The 20,006-nt window shown below is 41.1% G+C and overlaps 1 protein-coding gene and 1 pseudogene across 2 annotated transcripts in view; both read right to left on the bottom strand.

The window, feature by feature from the left end:
- Positions 1-17,307, bottom strand: part of Arl13b (ADP ribosylation factor like GTPase 13B) — a 59,482-nt gene extending 42,175 nt beyond the window's left edge. Inside the window, exons 1-2 of one of the 2 annotated variants that reach the window (XM_027412437.2) lie at positions 17,008-17,307; positions 3,284-3,354 (exon numbers count right to left, since the gene is read on the bottom strand). In XM_027412437.2, the coding sequence (XP_027268238.1) occupies positions 3,284-3,354; positions 17,008-17,066 (130 nt within the window). In that variant the 5' untranslated portion in view covers positions 17,067-17,307. The remainder of the gene's footprint in view (positions 1-3,283; positions 3,355-17,007) is intronic. The other variant, XM_027412436.2, reaches the window with a different exon arrangement.
- LOC113832670 lies at positions 17,139-19,759 on the bottom strand (annotated as a pseudogene).
- Between the last annotated feature and the right edge of the window lie 247 nt (positions 19,760-20,006).

The raw sequence follows: 20,006 nt of genomic DNA, 5'->3' as shown, positions 1-20,006 counted from the left end.
TAGACCAGGCGGGCCTTGAATTAAGATAACCGCCTGCCTCCTGAGTGCTGAGATTTAGGGCATTCATGTGCCATCTCCACCTGGCTGTTTGTTTTACCATAATCTTAGCAATTAACATGAAATTGGGACTTAATAATAATTATATGCTGAATGAGTTCTTGTGCTAAGGTTAATTTCTTTTTCACTCAGTTTTAACCTTTGAACACCACATCATTCCAGGACTCTTTTACAAATTCTGTGGAAGAATAAAGTCAGGAATATTAAAAAAAAAATTAAGAAACAATCTGAAGAATCAAAATGAAAGAGAATAGGAAATTCTTTATCAATCATATAAATCAAATTCAGAACTTCTATAGGAAAATGTTTGGTATATGTTCCAATAAATTTATAATTGGTGGGCTTTCGAATGAGAAGAGGAGTTTTATATCTGAAATCACCAAGTATAAGGGGCACATTACCATACCTGCCAAGGAGAACAGTGATCATGAGAGGTTAACAAGATTCCTGAAGAGACATAGAAGCCTCACTCTAGGAGATGGAGTTAGGCTAAGGGTGAGAAATCAAGCAAGTAGCACGGGACTAAAAATTCACTGGATCAAATTCTCAACAGGTTTTATTTGGTTTGGTTTTGCTTTTGAGACAAGGTCGCTTCTGTAGCCTAGGCTGGGCTCCAACTTGTGCTTCTCCTGCTTCTGCGTCCCAGTGCCTGTATGACAAGTATGCACTGGCAAATCTGTCAGTGAATATGGGTGGAAGCCACCCTGAAAGGAGGGCACTGAAAACAGGAAATGGGGAGCTGCTGAGGGTCCCTGAAATATCAGTTATGTAGTGCAGTGAATAAAGTAGCACTCTAGTGACTGAAAATGAGTGACAGGCCACTTCTCAGACAGCTAAAAAAAATTCAAACAAAAGATGGAGAAAGCTTATTAAACATTAATAGACCTTGCAGACTCAGTGGGTAAGAAAAAGCTTTGGTGTCAAGCCTGCCTCTCCCATTCTCTCCTTATCATTAGAATATACTATAAATCTTTCTCCTCTGGAATTTGTTTAGAGCTCTATAGTTCAAGAGTAGAAAGATAGATACCACCAAAGGCTTTTAATTTTTTATGTGATATTAAATGGATTAAAAGTCAATCCCTCAGTTGTACGAGCTGTATCTCCAGTTCTCAGACACAAAATGTAGTCAGTGCTCTACCCTACTGCATGGACTCAGTCTAAGCTATTCCCATCATTCAGGAATTTCTACTACATGACAATGGCGGTTTATAGTTACATTTAACAAAACATTCACTGTGACAAATCTGCAAGGAGTGAGTGTTTTAGGATTAATTGTAGCTGAGAAACAGGCTTGCAAGGTGCCACACTCCCTCTCGGGAAGTATCAAGAACAGCTTCTGCACTGCCCGAGACACTTGGCAGAGCCATCACGAGTCATGTTTCTGCTGCTAACTTCTTCATTACTACAAGACAAATGGGTAAGGCTAGACCTAATCAAAGTAGCCTGGCTTTCAGAAACAGGATCACACAGGAGCTTAAACAGGGAGCTAGGAGAATATGTATGTATGTATGTATGTATGTATGTATGTATGTATGTATGTATGTTTGGGAACATTAATGTTTACAAAAGACATTGATTCCCAACCTCAGAGGCGGCGACTTAGAGGAGGGTCTAGACTGATAAGTGGTGGTCTCTTAAATACTTAACAACTTATTTGGAAGTAGAGGGAGAAGGCTAACGTGTAGTATAAGCCTATTCTCCTAGTGTAACAACTCCCACTCTGACTAATTGCAAACTAATTGTAGTTTCTATAAGATCCCCAAGAAGAGATTTCAGGAAGAACAGACAGCACTGGCTCTTGCTAGGAAGTTTGACTCAATATACAGAAACAGAAGCAGTAGTGGGGTCTAGAAGACCACTGCTTCTTGTCAATGGCACATGAACTACAGTGATGCATCTGTTTCTGGTCCATGATCCTAGAGGAGAGCAGCATGTCCTCCTCTTCTCTCTCACCACTTCCTTGCAGCTCAAATGCATGCTGCAGAGGGTTATCTTAGGATATATAGGAGAAAGAAACAGTAGGGACGGCACAGTGAACAGGAAAAGGGGTAAACCCCTAACATTAGGATGACATCCTAGTACTCGACTACTTTTGCAAAGCCAGAGGGAAATAAACTTCAATCCTGATGAAACACCGTGACTTCAGATCCCTGTTAGACCTATGCCCAATTAACACAATCACTCTGATGGTCAGGGAGAGGAACAGTGCAGTGAAAACAGCAATGTTCATGACAGGGAAGATACTTTTAGAAGCTATTGTGACATGAAAGACACTGGCATGTGAATTTGAGCAACAGCAATATAGTTAAAGAGAAGGTACATATATCTCAAAACAAACAAACAAAAACCTAGCAGAGGGGGATGAGCCAAGAGTAAGAGCAGAACAGGAAACAAGTAGACAAGAAGATGCCATAGAAAGGATGGTTTAAGAAGGCTTAGCTGGGTTGGGGGGGGTGCCTTTAATCCCAGGACTTGGGAGGAATGCTACACAGAGAAACCCTGACATGAACAAACAAGAGGAGGAGGAACAGAATGAAGAGGAGGAAGAAGGCTGTCTATTATTCCCAAGAAACTTGCCTTAAATTACTGGGACACCAAAATGAGTAAAAGTGCCCTCAGACAGCTAAACAGACAAACGAGAATGCAATTGAGTCTATTAATACTCCTCAGGATGGTCACAATTGGGAACAAAGTGTATGAAACAGGAGACTTCATGACAAAGATGAGTATTTGTGTAATCCTCGAAACTGAGAGACTAGGGCAGAGGACTACTAGTTCAAGGCTAGCTTGGGTTACTCCCTGACTCCCCCACTGACCAGTGATGTCAAGATGTCAAAGAGATTACACCGATTCAAATCTGAAACATGGCAGTAGGGGACATCAGGAAGCCAAAGCCTAGTCATAGCGTAAGTACATTAACAACATAAAGGAGTATACTATCTCTGTCCAATTAACAGGGAATGAAACAACATAAACAAATGACTTTGAAAAATTAACAGGGGCTGGAGAGATGGCTCAGTGGTTAAGAGCACTGGCTGTTCTTCCAGAGGTCCTGAGTTCAGTTCCCAGCAACCACATGGTGGCTCACAGTCATCTATAGTGGGAGCTGATGCCCTCTTCTGGTATAAAGTTGTACATACAGATAGCACATTCATATGTATGAAAACAAAATAAATAAATCTTTTTTAAAAATTAACAGTTCAGAAAGCAAATATTTTCTACTTACCTCCTTGGATTCCCTTTGCTGTGGCTGTTTTACCAGCGTTATCAAGGCCCACCATCACAAGGGTCACTTTTCTTAAAATAATAAAAATTTCAATTACTCAGTATGCAGGAGAGGATACAAGCAAATTTATCCATTCAAGCAAAATCTATTATATACCAGACAATCTTCTAGATGTTAGGAACTATGCTAATGGATAAAATACTGGCTCAAAAACAGAATTTATAAATATACCATGATATTATCATCCTATTGTACTCAAAACAAAAATTATAGAATATATACCTAAGCAATAAGGAGAAAAGAATGAAAGGGAGCTAAACAGATGGTGCTTAATCCTGAGCTACTGATCATTATTTTATTTAGGACTCAACCATCTAATTAGTTGAACCAGGAAATTACAGCAGATTTATCTGTTTTACAAAGCACATACAGAATTCTTGCTAGGTGTTAGGCTCATCTCTGCATTTTGATATGCAGCAACATACCAAATAAAAATATCAACTACCACATAATAACATGATTGCTAGCTGAACTAGCAACATATTTAGAAAGAAGCTTTCTATTGTTACAAAGCATACAATATTTGTTACTCCATTGAGTAATAACAAAAGTCTAGTTGAGCTTTACAGATGAAGAAATACATGAATTTAAGTCATTTTTCAAAGGTCACACAATGAATCAGTTAGCAAGCCATAACATGTACCTAACACTAATTTCTAGAACTTCATAAACTGGGGGAAGGCATATACTGGTCCTACTAACCTAGTAGGACCCTAGTAAAGTACCCTAGTAAAGCTCATCCCTGGCCAGAGTGATCTCTGCACAATGTAAAGGATGGAAAAGCCAGGCATCGTTGTGGGTCTAGGAATGGAACTATTTGGGGAACACAGAGAGAAAGAACTCCAGCATAGCCTGGCTGCCATGCAAACACCATAGAACCTGAGTGAGATGGATGAGAACTCTGGAGGTCAAGAGACAGAGATTAAGCATTAAGTACTGTTAAATGCCACAGAACACAAGTGCTGCTGGCAATGTTAGTTTTGAGTTTTAACTCTTTACGTATGCATATATACATGCTTCAAACTACCTGCGCTGGCCTTAGAAGACTTTCCAGGCTGGACAAGCTTCAGTGTACGTTAGATGACCCTGAAGCTATCTTCCAAAACCATGGGGGTGCAGGTGGCACCTCTGCAAGAAGCCAATGACTGGTGCAATGTGGCACGGGTGACAGTTCCTTCTACAAGCTCTGTGCTAGGCTATGCTGTGACTGGTGTAAATACAACCCTTCAATCGCATTCCACACCCATGCCGCATCCTGTGTCTCGCTCTATAATGAGACTATGTGGCTTTTTGTTGGGAAAGCCCAATCCAAAACGTCTGTCAACTGGTATTTTCTTCTATCAAAAGTACAGCAGGCTACTTATGACTCGTAAAGAAACCAGCAGGGATGCCAGCAGCACCACCTCTGCAGCACTGGCAGCAACAGCAGTGCCCATCAAGAGTGGTACAGGCAGAGGATGGTGGAGACGAAGATGGGGGCTGTGGGCCCTCGTTACTAGAAGACTTTCAGGAATCTGCCAAGGACTACTAAGAGTTGAAGTTAACAATGCTCAAAAGCTACAACATCAACCACTGTATAGGCCAAAGTTCTCAACACTGGGAGTCACGGTAGGGCCACCAGATAGGAGGTGTGAGTCCTGGGACACAGTTTGGGAGCTCTAAGTAGCAGGCACTGGTAGCTACTACTGCCACCTGCTGGTCAGAACTAAGGATTGCACTAAGTGCAATTGTTGCTAAGGCACCTGCTCAGGGCAATACTCTGAATCTCAGCACGTGGGCCTGTTAGTACCTGGCCTCTGGAGACTGAAGTCCTAATCTCCTAGTTCTCAGGACTTGGAGCTATAAGCCATTGAATCCATCGACCCAGATCACATGCATTTCACACTCAGAGACCCAGGTACTCCAAGGAGGCCAAGGGAAATGCAGGCATCACTCGTATTAGTAATATTCATTTCTCACTGACAATGATCCTGAAGAATATTTTAAAACAGAATTAAGATGGCAGTCGGGGTGTTCTTTAAATTCTAGGCATGGCTCTCTGGGATCTGCACTTTTATTTTTTTCCCCTTTCTCAAATTCTAAATGTATTCAGAGACCATAAAATAAAATAAAATAAGGAAAGGACAGAGGCAAATATGTCAGACATTCCAGAAACAGGAAGAAAACCCAGTCTCCCAAAAGTCAACATGATTCTATACATTAGTCATCAGTGTTGAGGTATTAAGATAAAACTACTCATCAGCTATCACCATAACAAAACACAAACACATTGAATTAAAGTCTTCCTTTTTATGTTTACATTTTATGGCAAAAAAGAAAATAATAATAAGAACTGAATAGGTATAAATTATGCAGTATGTTAGAACATTGCTAAGCGCTATGGGGGGAAAAGAATAAAATACACAAAGATAAAGGGAACTGAGATTGGAAACAGAGCAGTTTCACATAGAGTGTTCAGGGCAGGCCTCATGCAGAAGGAAAGACACAAGGAATTAAGGAAGTAAGGTCTTGCTAAGCTTCCTTACTCATCCTGGCAAGAGACCACAGGTGGCAGTGTAAGGACAGTCAGTAAGGAACCCCTGGGAAGACTACAGGGTCAAATTACCCTGAGAAAGAGCCAAAAGGAAAGGACAAGAGCTCAGACACTCATCCAAACTCAGATTCCATAAGGCCTGTGGGCTTCAGCAAGGACTCTGGCTTTTACATGAGTAAAAAGAATTTATTCTGCATGTTAGTTTTCCCTGTTACCCAAGGACCTTGGTCTTTTTTAGTTTTTCAGACTACCATGACAAATAAATGGAAGTCAAAGTTACACCTGACTCAGGCAAAGAATAAGAGAGAACCTCAGACCCTGTTCTCCCCAACCAGCACTGAGGAGGCCACTAGGAATGTCAAGGAGACCACAGTGGGTGGTGAAGATGTGGAGATGAGGTCGTATGTAACAGAAGTTCTTTCTGTGCATATAAAATTTTACAAGCATTGTGAACTGTGAATAGTATGAATATACTTCCTAAGAAAGCTGGGAAGCACATGGTATACACACATACCTGCAGCCCCAAACTCACATATAAAATAAGAAAACAAGTCCACATTTTGTGATTTTTTTCTATTGTATTCTAAATAGCATGGATTCATTGTAAAGAAGCAAATGAACACTGAGGAATCTCAGCCCTCATAAACTAGAGAGCCTAGCAAAGAAGCCGGAAGATGGGAAGATAATTTCAGTAATGTGAGGTAATTACTATAAACGGGAAACAGCAGCAGTATCATGAAGAGAGCCTGCTCTAGAAGTCTGAGGCTGTCTTACAAATGAAGACAGCCGAGCCAGCAGTTTTGAAGAACACTATGGAATTCTGTATAAGCCCCTTGAGGGAAGCACACCCCTCTCCCACAGCTCAGGGTTTGAACACCTGCTCTGGAAACTTGGGGGCCTAACTGGAGGAAGCAAGCTTCTGGGGGAGGGTCTTTGAAGGAAGGTACTGGACACTTCCTGAGAGCGGGTGTACATGCTTGAGTGTATGTGTGTGTTTAAGATTTTGCAAATTATTAATTTATTTTCCATGAGTGTTTTGTACCATGTGCATGCCTGGTACTCTTAAAGGCCAGATGAGGTTGCCAGGTCCCTTGGAAGAGGATTGACAGATGGTTATGAGCTGCCACTGGGTTGTGGGACCTGAACCCTAGTCTTCTCTTAAGTGTAACAAGTGTGGTTAACTGCTCAACCATGTCACCAGACACCTGATTATTTTTTTTTTCTTTTCTTCCTGCTACATGGGATGTGAGGGTCTGTCCTTCACCACAAACTCTCACAGCCATTTTACATTCAAATGCTGGGGACCATGAAATTGTACATACATTCTCTGACATCAGAAGCCAAAATAAATGTCCCTCTTAAGCCATTTTTGTAAGATGTTTGGCAACAGCTATGAAAAAGTGAATACTAACTTCACTAATATAACTGTTTTCAATAAATGCAATCAAGATAACCCCCACCGGGAAGTCCAGATGTCCATCTCACAAGCAAGTCTAGATTCTGTCAAGTAGACAATTAAACTAACCATCACACCTATGGGGGAGGGGATGCTGGGAATCGAATATAGGGCTTTTCATATGCTGGGCAAGTACTACCACAGAGCTATATTCATGGTGCTGTATAAGATTCTTTTACTCAGTCTGGCTGGCTCTCTCTTTTATTAAGCATTTGATTTCCGTATTCAAATTTCATGTTTTAAGTTATAATGAGCCAAATGAATAAATTGGCAGGGAGATAAAGTCTGTGATTTATGTTACATTACCTGAAATATATTAAGAGCATAATTAATATTAGCATTCAGAGGATTACAAAAAAAGTAGACAGACATTTAAACTGTCATAGTACCACAGTATGTTAATATTTATGTTTTAGTCATTGTCACTGGAGGAGCATTTTTGGGGCAGAAATCAAATCTAGGCAGCTTTGTACCCTTAATGCCTAATGTTTTTATTGAGCTCTTGTCTGAACAAATGACAGGATGATTAATGGTGTTGCCTGTGCCGGTTTTGTGGACTCTATAGACCTAAGAGTACTGTGTGCCGTCTTTTCCTGTCTGAAGGGCTGTGCATTTCATCAGTGATCATGGGGCTAAAAGACAATCTTGCATTTCACTACTGTCATATAGCACCACAGCCAAACTGTCCCTGGTGACAATTTACCATAAAGCTATAGAAGGGCGCACTTTTTAATGTGCAAAGTGTTGTGTATTTTTATTACTTTAACAGATTGCTTAGACTTTGAGTTTTACGTAGGTGTTAACTTTTAATCCCAGTTTGTTCTGCAATGATAAATTATCAAACATCACAGATAATTCATACTGTGATTTTAATTCATACGAACTATTAATTCACCATGCCTTTAATTACCTCAAATATTTAGACACAGAACCCTCTTTGGTAGTACATGGCATAATCTTAAAAAAATATAAGCCTACTCTTTTAAGTCAAAATAGAAAACCAGAGAGGATTATTTTGTGCCAGTCTCAGTGTTACATTTTCCAAATGAGGTGTAGGTGTATGGGTGTGTGTGTGTGTGTGTGTGTACACTCTGGGGCTCTGTAGTACTATCAGACCTAGGTACATTTGTACTACCAACAGGCAACATAATAAGGCTCAAGGCACTCAGATAAATAGGCACCAACCTGTTACAGAGTCCTGCATTCAAGTCCTAATTCTGTGATTTCTAAACTGTATGACACTAGACACATTACTGCTCAATTTCACCAGTAAATACAATGCTGACAATGCCCACGTAGGTGGACAAGATGAAAATTAAATTAGACAATGCAAATAGTATGTGCAAGACTGTGGCACACTGGAGATGCTCAATCTCAAGTCATTCTCATGACAGCCCAATGTGCAAGCCGGGGAGCCCACAGCTGGGCCCTATTCTGAAAGACAGTTAAGCAGTTCCCTGGGCACATGTTGACAGGGTGCTTGCTCTTGTGGCTGAAGTGTGAAACTGAAGGAGACATTTGCCCAGGTATTTCAGTTTACTTCATCACAACACTTGAAGCAGCCCAGGAAATAAATGTACAATTCACAGGCAAGGGGACAAGGAAGATGAGAACACTTTTAACTTGGAAGTAAGTAAGTGTGTGTGTGTGTATAAACGATGGCATTTATATGAACAGTTTCTAGAGGGGTAATGAGAGGAAGAGTATCAAATGCTGTAAAGTACCATAAAATAAAAGTGTCTCTCTTGGTGGGTCACCAGGAGCTCTAACACACACCTGTATGCCAGCATTAGAGACACTGCTCAGGAGGTTTTTACTGAGTCCAGCCTAGGGTAGTTGTGAGAACTTTTCTCCATAAAAGAAAGAAGAAAGAGAGGTATCTTGGTGCTCACTACCGCAAATGGAATGCCTCAGGGCTGATGGTCCCACTCTTCTCAGCCCTGCAATCACTAAGCCTTTGATTTACAGAGCATGTCGTCATAGTTCAAAGGCATCTCTCTCCATCATTTAATCTCCATTGTGCCTTGAGCAAGGCATGTGCAAGATACTCAAGGATTCAGTACTACTAAGAAGGTAGCCCAAAGTAGTTTCCAAGGGAAGTTTAAGTTTAAAGACAATGGTTTATGAAAACAGTAACAGACACTACTGTATTTTGAAATAATCTGAACCACTTTTATCCTAATATCTACTCACTTTTATAAACACATATCAAATCAGGCATTGAGGGAGAGTGTTCCTTTTTCACAATATAACTGGGAATTTCTTTTCCCATCCCTACGGGAACACTCACAACCTAGTTCCTGCATCTGAAAGACAGGTGGTATGTTGTTGATAAACCTAACTTGCTGAGCTTTAATGCCAGAACTTGGAAGGCAAAGGAAGGTGGATCTCCTTCTGAGTTTGAGGCTAGCCAAATATCAAGCTCCAGGCCAGCAAAACCTATATAGTGAGACCCTGTCTCAACTCACACCCTGTGTCCTAGAAGGCAAAAAAGACCTGTTTATTTAAAAAGAAAAAAATTAAGCATGGCATTTTCTGCTTAAAAATACAGAATCGAGTTCAAGCTTGGTGGCTTCTTCCTTTCCATCCCCAGCAGAAAATGGCCAAGATGCCTCTGCCACTCATAGCCACTCTTCACAGTCTCCTCAGTTAGAACTTGTCCTCATCAACTGTGAAGAACCAGTGCCAATCCGATGGTGCCAGATCATCATTAATTCACAACTCTTACTTTCTGATTTCTCTCTTATTGAGGAAACACCAAGTAAAGCTAATACAAGTGATTTAAGTTAAAAAAGTACTCTACTGAATTTAATTCACATAAATCCTTTCTTAAATACAAGAATCTAAGTCAAATTGTTTATCTCATGTCCAATTGGCTGAGAATTTCTGAAAAAAAAGTACATGCTCATGGATTAAAGGTAATAATGAACAGAAATATTTTAAAACTAAATTCTTAGGAATTAGGAAATGAAAGGAAATGACTGAAATACAAGTTCTGATTATATATTGTTCAGCTCTTTGCCTCAAGGTGAAGACTTCTGTAGTCCAGGTCCTATATTTGATGTCACTCAGTCAGTCAAAATGGAGTACATGAAGACATTGTATTCCAAGGTTCCTTTTTATCACAAACACACACACACACCAGAATACGAGAGGGGCTGGAGAGATGGCTCATCACTTAAAGAGCACTCTTCTAGAGGACCCAGGTTTGATTCCTAACACCCAGAACCAATTGGCTCACAACCACTTTTAACTTGAACTCAAGGGGTATCTGATGTCTCTGGCCTCAGACACTAGTACTCACATGCACATATAAACAAACAGTCCCCTACAAAGACTCACACACATACACAAAATTAAAACTAATAAAGTTGAAAAGAAAAAAAAAAAGAAAAAGGCACACAGGAAACTTAAAAAACAAAACAAAACAAAAACTACTTATATGCTTCTAACTTTGGTCAATGAACCTTACATTAGGGAGCAATAGTTAATGCGGTCTCATAACTGATCAAAGTGTTGGAAATAAGTGATGATTGCATTTCAGCCCTAAAAGAGACCTAAGTATAGACACTGGAACTCCCACAAAGCTAAGGGAACATTGGAAGAGGGGGCAGAAAGAATCTAACAGTGACAGGATGAGGAAAATCACTGTGAGATGTGGTCTTGGGGGGCGGGCAGTGGCAGGTCTCATGAAGTCCCATTCCCAGCTGAGGAGCTATCCGCAGCTGCTGAGTGAGGAAGACATTTTGCTCTGAGGGTATGGCCATTGGTAGGCTGTCCACACTCATGCAGACAGCACTGACTGGACTTGGTGGGAGAAGAAAAGGAGAAGGAGGAAACAGGGAAAGGAGGTAGAGGAGGGAAAGGTGAAGATGGAGGGGACAGACTTTGTGGGAATGGCTGGGACAAGTCGGAAGTGGATGCGATGAAGATACATTGTATATGTGTGAAACCGTCAAAAAATAACTGTCAACTTAGAAGGAGAATACTTAAACAGAAATAAGTATATAAAAGTCATTTCTAATGTTTAAAGTATAATGCATATCAAGGATTTTACTCAAGAAACTGAAGGGCAAAGTTGGGCGCACAAAAACTACATTACTGAGAAAATATTTCAAACTTCACGAAGCCAATTCTAAATTTGAACATAAATACATATGTGTCTCTACTTTTTTAAACTCTGACTTCTCACTATTTTTATTAAGCATGATCAAGAAGTAGACAGATAAAAAGAATGTCAGACATTCCGGTTTAGCATAGAGCACACTAGATAATCCTTGCTAATCTGTATGTAAAGCTTAATTAGGAAACTAAGAACTCAGCAACTTCTATAAATGGTCTAGATTTATTTATATCCAAAAAATATGGTTGTAGGGATCTACTCCCTCCATGAAAAACAATCACAGTATAAATGATAAATCCTGTCATAATCAGCTTTACAGACACTCCACCACTGCACAGAGCAGTAAGAGGCATCCCGCATGCTACCTGAAGCTCTTCTACGGAACGGGTTAGTTAGCAGTAAACACGTGAAATGCGGCTTTGAGAGATGGAGATGATAAAATCAATGTGGGAGAGAAATTATTTTCAAATGGCAAGGACGTGTGGGAGAAGTAATGGAAGAGGAATAGGATGCAGGACGTGTAAGGATGAGGAAGCTGTTATCGTTGGGATTAAAATTATGTGTGATACTAAAGGGTAATATCTGAAAAATCTTGAGAGGCTAACACAAATACTCCAATTTCTGATTTAAAATAACAGTTGTTTGTTATTTTATATAACTTTGTTTTCAAGATGCTTTCAGTTAAATTAGTCTTACTTTTCTGATTTTTAAGTGGGCATTTCTTGACACTGGAATCACAGAAAGCATAAGGTATGTAAATGCCTTTAGATACCAATAAAATCACATGCATCTCTTCTTCTGAACCCACCCATCTCTTTCCAGCCCTGAAGAGCAGCAGCCTACAGCTGTAAAGTATGGACTCCAACAAACACAAAAGGAAGGCAGAGTGTACTGGCTGGTTTTGTGTGTCAACTTGACACAAGCTAGGGTCCATCAGAGAGGAAGGAGCATCAGTTGAGGAAATGCCTCCATGAGATCCAGCTGTAAGGCATTTTCTCATTTAGTGATCATTGAGGGAGGGCCCAGCCCATGGTAGGTGGTGCCTTCTATAAGAAGGTGGGCTGAGAGGGCCCGGGGAAGCAAACCAGTAAGCAGCTCCCTTCCATGGCCTCTTCATCAGCTCCTGTTTCCAGGATCCTACCCTGTTTTGGGTTCCTGTCTTGACTTCCTTCAGTGATGAACAGCAATACTGAAGTATATAAGCTTAATAAACCCTTTTCTCCCCAACTTTGCTCTTTGGTCATGGTGTCTCACTGCAGCAACGGAAACCCTAACTAAGACACTGAGACACCATACTTTTCCCCCACTTTTACTTACCCAGGGTATCTGAAGCCCCAAATAGTCAGTATCTTGAAGTAAAAGCACCCTCTAAGTCCTTATTATAGAAAGGCAACACATTACATGGGAGCCCATGCAGAGTCAATCTCTTAAATGTAAGCTAGGAGAGCAGAAAGAGGAGAGGGGCTTGAGTCCAACAATTTCCTTCGAGGTCATATCCCTAGTGACCTAACCCTTCTTCCACTAGGCTCCATCTCTAGAATTTGACTACCTTCCAATCCCATCATGTTAGGGAAGAAACCTTTAACTTGTAGACCACTGTGGGACATTCAATCAAACCACAGCATGTGACTAACTGTGCTCTAAAGTTACACGAAGTTCTACAATGGAGCCCTAACTTCTCTACTGTGGGTCCCACTAGGACAGTGAAAGTCATCACCTCCTCTGCTGTGTCTGGGTGTGACTTACGTGAATTACATCATGCATTTATTCAGCATAGCCATGCTGTATATGCTACTTATCCATTAGTTATCAGTTACCTGACTGATTTTGTTCAAGTTAGCCACATGTTACTTAATAGAGGCCCTCAACTCGGGGTATCCATTCTGGCCATATTCTTACACTACATTGCTATAATCAATTTTATTTTTAGCTATAACTGTTAAGGTCTTACTGTGCCAAATCTACAAGTCAAAGCTTACCGCTGGTTGGCTGGAGTGTGTGTGTGTGTGTGTGTGTGTGTGTGTGTGTGTAGTATAGTATATAGATTATACAGAGCTTGTTATTACTCAGTTTTAGGCATCACTAGGGGTCTCTGAAAGTGCCCCTTACAAATATGTGAGAATTATTCTATTAAACAGGGAGCCCACCAGGACCTAGGAGAACAAAAACATAATTCAGCATTCAGGATTACTCTTCACTTCTGATTTTGGTAAGAGAAAGACAAAATCAGCTAACATGAAATACAGGTGAAGCAACTTCTGTTTTTCCTAGTAAAAACAACACAAGTTTATTCTTATATCCCACAAGTCCCCTCTGTGGTATATATAAAGTATACTGATCCTAAGTAATTAAAAACTGTTTGAGGGTAGAACAACTAAACCAAAGAAATGGAATACAGAGCACAGGCCTAAGACAGGCTTAGGAATTAACCTTGGAAAGACATGTCTTTCAGCAACATAGGAAGAAAAGGCAAAGCTATACCCTGATAAACATAAGCTATCAGCAGAGGAGGATAAATTCCTATACACTCAGGGTTGGAGGCAGGTAGTTTGCTGAGTGAAAGCTTGATGCCATCGTGATGGTAATTCTTTACTGTCAGTTGGACTGGATTTGGAATCACCTAGGAGACACACCACTGGGAGTGTCTGTGAGGGTGTCCAAGGAGATTTAACAGAGGAGGGAAGCCCCATGCTGAGTATGAACGGAGCCCTACAGACTAAATAAAAAGGTAAAAGAGAAAAGCAGCTGAACTTCAGCATTCACAGACTACTGAGTCCCTTCTGCAGATGCCCCCCAACAACTCTGATTGCCTTCCCGATGCAATGGATAGTGTTTTCTTAAACCTGAGGTCCGCATAAATCCTTTTTGTCATAATTTGCTCCTGCAGGTTTTGGTGGCAACAATGAGAAAAGTAATTTCAGCAGCCATGATTCAAATACTTGCACAGGTTTTCTTTCTTAAAATGCCTTGAGATTGAAGGAACCAAATACTTGGACTTGGGAAAATGCTAAGACTTCTAAGATTCCAATGCCAATCTACTAAACTCAAGCACTATACTGAGAAATCTGAAGAAACACAACACATTACCCAAGTGGTCAAGAAATAAAACACACTGGAGCTACACAGCCCTTGATATGATTACTGTAATGTCTAATGTAGAGCGCTTGCCTATGATGAACAGCTTACTGTCTCTGTACCATTCTTCCTCCACATGTACCACCATACTCAAATTACAAGGAATTACAAAGCAAATTGAGGCTGTTTGGTGGTGAACACCTTTAATCCCAGCACTAGGGAGGCAGACGCAGGAGGATCTCTGTGAGTTCCAGACCAGTCTGGTCTACAAGAGCTAGCTAGTTCCAGGACAGCCTCCAAAGCCACAGAGAAACCCTGTCTCAATACCCCCCCCCCAAAAAAAGGCAAATTGAGGAGTATTCTGCAAACAACTATAACCTCAACCATAAAATCCCTAAGCAGTACTGTTCAAAGTGGCCTCAAAGACGGCAACTCTTACAGACTGAAAAGGTGAATCACAGCAAACACACACACACACACACACACACACACACACACACACACACACACACACACACACAGGAACACATACCCCAAATTAAAAATTATTACAAGCAGGTGAGCTTGTAATACAGTACACATTTTAGTTAACAGTATTAAACTGATTTTCTGTTTTTTGTTTTGTTTTCATCATTGTACTATATCTCAAAATAAAAATTTAAAAAAAATCTAGCACTGTACTATATGACTTCTATTGGGGCAGGTTACTTGTCTGTAGGTCTAGTACTATAATCAATTCAAGATTGATTTACATGGCTTGAAAGCATAATTCGTGTTCTGACTTGTATGGCAAGTATGGTTTGAAAACTGGCTGCATTCCTGGTCCTCATTACTAACCCAGACTGGTGCCTTAATGCCTCCTGCCTGGTACATAGCAAACAATTCTAATATACTCAATGGCTTGTGGGTTACCATCAGACAAACGAGTAAGTGAGCTTGATGAAAGAACTTCCATGTGAAGAGTTCGGAATCTACTAGACAGCCAACATAACCTCTGAGCATTTTCTGATATTAATAATCATTAAACCCTCCCCTCACATTTGCAAATATATTTGTAGAAAATATAGAAGGAATCTCAACATCAGGCAGCATATCTAAAACTTTTAAAAATGAACAGAAAAACCTAAGTATAGTGGAAACTTTTTTTTTATGAATAGTGTAAGTCATAAAAGCAAAGAGCTAATTCTATTCAAGCTCTAATACTCTCCTAAAAACTTCATTCTTTAAAAGTAAGCAGAGGCAAGTATGAAGGGGCATATGTCCTGTCTTTCACGTCTCTGAAATCAGCCAGCATAGGATTACAGTCAATCACTGAGAGCACACAGTGTGGAGCACACCTTCGGTTCTGAGAGGTGATCCTATAACTTACACTTAAAACATTCAAACCCAGAGTCAATAAAGGGGAAAGAATGCCAAAAGTCTTGTTTTGTTTAAAGCAAATTTCATTTCCAAATAAAGATATGTGTTTCCCAATAAATATGCAAAGTGTTGCTTCTCAATTGCATTCTTTAATGAACTGCTGTTCATCTTTATGACAAGTGTGTATTTGTGGAGTTTGGAGTAAAAGCAAAACAAAACACTTTGCTAAATTTGTCTTGTGAAATTTTTCTAATTCCAAAGCATAACTTTAAAAAAGAAAATAAAAAGTCAATAGTTATAAAGAGAAACACACTGTGTAGTTCGGGCTTCTAGGTTTCAGAACCATTAACTTAACTGACTTCATCCAAACACGGTGCCTGACACAAGTCACTTTCTTGACAGTGTTCATTGAATGATGAACAAGCAAGGAACACTCACTGAACCTTAACACATGTACTAATGCAAGATGAATCATGAAGCAAGAGACCTTTCAATTAGGTTATCCTAGAGTGTACATGAAAACAGCAGCTAAATTACAGCAAAGAAAACACTACCCTTCTCACACTCTAATTGAATCCAACACCTCTTAGGCACAGATGTTATCATCTCATTTAATAAATAAGGAAGATGGGCCAAATGCGGTTGGATCATATAATTAGTGAGCAGTTGAGCCAAATAGCCAAACAAAATATTGTGTGGTTGTTTTCAGATGTGTACAAGAGAGAAGAGGTGGGAAGAGCGACAACGGGGTGTGTTGATTAGGAAAAGTGTACTTCATGCTTCTCTTTAAAAACTTTTCCATTACACAAGGTTTCCAAGAAAACCACAGCAGGCAAAGTCTCTCCCTCCTTCTTTCTCTGTCCACGCAGACGCGCGTCTTTCTAAGAAATGTAAAACAATCTGAAAGGTATGTATAGTCTGTAGACCACAACTTAGTCAGACAGACAAGAGGGGGGCACCCGTGCAGGCTCTCGTTCCAGGAATGGTCCATGGGAAAGGGTGGCATCCCCCAGACCTGGCCGACTCCTCCCAAGCCGAGGGGAAGAGGCGACGCCCGGCCCGGCCCAGGGGCGCGGTCGTCCCCATCCCTCTGGGCAGAGGGCCCGGCCCCAGCCTACCTGACAGGCTCTCGCCACCGCTTGAACAAGTTGCAGCAGTTGGCCATCAGACTGAACATCCCAGGTCTCTCCTCCCGCCACCTCCCATCCGAGCCACGGGCGGGGAAGGGCCCCGAGCTCCGCGGCCCGGCTCAGGGGCCCCACGTCTCCAGGCTCCCCTGGGGTAGACCTGCCAGGAGGACAGGCGGGGACGGCTGTGACCGGGACCGACCCCAGGTGCGGCCCCTAACGGCGTCGGCCCGCCGCCCCAGGACTGCCCGCCCGAACACAGGCTCAGGAACACCGGAGCGGCGTTAGCGGGACTCCAGAGAAAAGCCCCGCGTCGACGTGCTGACGTTCCCGCAGCTCGGAAGGCCCGCCCTCGGAACCGCCTACAACGCGCTGCTCCAATCAGAGGCTGACGACCCACGTTCCGGGCTTCTGAGCGGCTGAAGACTTCCTTGCTCCCCGCCCCCTGTCAATGGGCGGAAAGAGGAAGTGGGCGTGGTCTAGAAGGAGGAGGAGGAGCTTACGGAAAATGGCTCTGGTAACTAGGCAACCGGAGCGTCCGTAGATAAATCCAGGGTTCCCTGAGAGATCTCACACAAGCCCTGACTACACCCAATCGAAATCCATTGGCTGCCAGCCTTTTTGTTTCTCATTCATCTCCGGTAACTCAAAAGAGATCCAAAGATTTCTGATCCTCTGCGTGTTTTGTTTGTTTTGTTCTGTTTTGTTGTGCAGTAGGGATGGTGATCCTCTGGGGCTCAGGGCAACTCAAGCTGAAGAACTCAGGAGCAATACACTGAGGCAATTATAAATTAAAGACACACGGGAAAACTCATTTGCTAAGTTGTCTCAACAGTTCAAATGGGAATGCTGTTTTAATCTGATGTTTATCGCTACTGTGTAAAAAAATGTGAACAGTGGTTATATTTATTGTAAGAAGGGGTTACAATTACAAGAGCAACATGTCCTTGTTGTAGAATGTGCAAACAGAGAAGGAACAAGATGAAAACGTGTACTTGCCATTCAAAGATAAGGAGTGATGATAATTTAATGTATTTTGGGGACTTTTTAGCTAGCTAAAATTGTGGCCATTTGATTTTTGAATTTTGAGATTGCGAATATGCTGGCTCTTTTGCGATGCTTTATTTTAAAAGAGGTATTTAACGTATGTTTCTAACATATTTATTGAGAAAAATGGCGAATACCTTTCTGAAAAATGCATACAATAATATGTTAAACTGTTCAACTTCTGACTAAAAGATAGATGAAAGACAGACAGACAGACAGATAGACAATAAAGACATTTCAAATCATAAAAGTAAAGAAAACACAGGGACTTCACAGTATGCAATGGAAATTGATAGTATAGGACTAAGATAGATTAGGATTTTAACATAGTTCTTTTCTAATTAATGATCTTGCTGACTCTGAACCTCTGTAGCCCTTCTGTAAAATGGGAATGAAAACCCACCAGTTCACAAAGTTACTGAGACGTGAGACAAAGCTCAATGCTATTTCTCAATATGTATGTTAGAAACATACATTAACTGATTGTTAAGGGAGACCCTTTTCTTATCCTTCCCTGAGCTTCCACCCCACTCCATGTATAGAGATAGGTAGCTACGATGTAACACAAATGCTTGAGAGACAAGTGACAGTAACTTCCTAATTCTTCTCTCTTCTCTTTTTATCTCCTTCTGTCTGTCTTACCCTCTCCCTCCCTCCCTCCCTCCCTCCATCCCACCTACCCCTACCTCACCCTCTCCCATTGATGTTTTATTTAAACACAAATAAAGCATTGCGTGAATCTTGTATCCATTTTCTTTGCTTCGTACCCTGGCATTGATGACTCTAATGTTCGTTTGCAAAGCTCTTTCAATGATGATTTTTCAGTTCTTGGAAGAAATGTTGTGACAGATCTCAACACAGTGAGATTTGTTGCACATCAGCACTTCCTGCTCCTTGACCTTGTGGACCAACCAAGAAGTTCAAGCAGATGCTGGGCTCTAGGTCCCTGTTTTTCTTGTTGTTCCTGTAACTCTGTTGGGCATCAGGATGTGGCTCTTGAATATTCTCCATACCCTGGTGTGGAGACCTCTGGGTTCCCACAAGTTGAGCTTAATTTTGACATAATCACCCTGAAGAATACTGGATGAAGTTTTTGATTCTCTTTTAGACAATCTTGGGCTTCACCGGAGGCCAGAGGAGAGCCTTGATGCCACAGAAGAGAGGGCAGGCAGTGTTGGGGAAGAATCAGCTCTTTTTGCATCTCAACACACTTAATTCAGTTAATGCTTTTGAAACTCCTTCCCATCTTGTCTTGTGATTTCACAGTTGCATACTAATCTGTTTCTCTTCTCTTCCTAACAATTCTTTGTCTTCCTAAGGGCTGACCCTAATTGTCTGCTTTCCTTTTAAAATCAAACTGTCTTAGAAAACACAAGTGTCCTTTTTTTTTTTGTGCCGGAAGAAGCTTGCTAGGAGCTTGCTAGGAATTCCCTTTAGCATTTCAGGAACGATATTTGGTACCACTTGTTTCAAAAATGTATTTGGCACTAGCTCTATTTCATACCTTCCTCAATTCTGATACTGATTTCTACTGCCAACAGGTAGTCAATCATTTATGGAAGTTGACTCTCAGTTTTCTGATACCTTAATTGGTTTGATGGACAGGAAATACTAATTGTTTCTAGTTCCCTCTTATTCTTACTTTATAGTAATCAAGCACACCAAGCAACTTCCTGTGTCCAGGAATGTGGACCATTTGGATGTGAGTAGAATGTCAACCCTCCATAAAAGCACCTAACAGCCAGAACCATGGTCCCTGTTCTCCCTTTGTGAGTAGTTGTAAGAGTCCATGTTAGCATGCTATGCCAACATATGGTGAACCTCTGCCTAGAGAGTCATGCAGATTCCAATTTCCTGTGACCAAGAAATAAATCATTGTAGTTTTTGTAGTTTGTGACTATTTTACCACAATGAATGAACAAAGCAGTCTTGCTGCTATCATC

The sequence above is a fragment of the Cricetulus griseus genome, chromosome 4 (assembly GCF_003668045.3).
Source record: "Cricetulus griseus strain 17A/GY chromosome 4, alternate assembly CriGri-PICRH-1.0, whole genome shotgun sequence".
Classification (NCBI taxonomy): Eukaryota; Metazoa; Chordata; class Mammalia; order Rodentia; family Cricetidae; genus Cricetulus; species Cricetulus griseus.
This window is presented reverse-complemented; position numbering and strand designations above follow the sequence as displayed.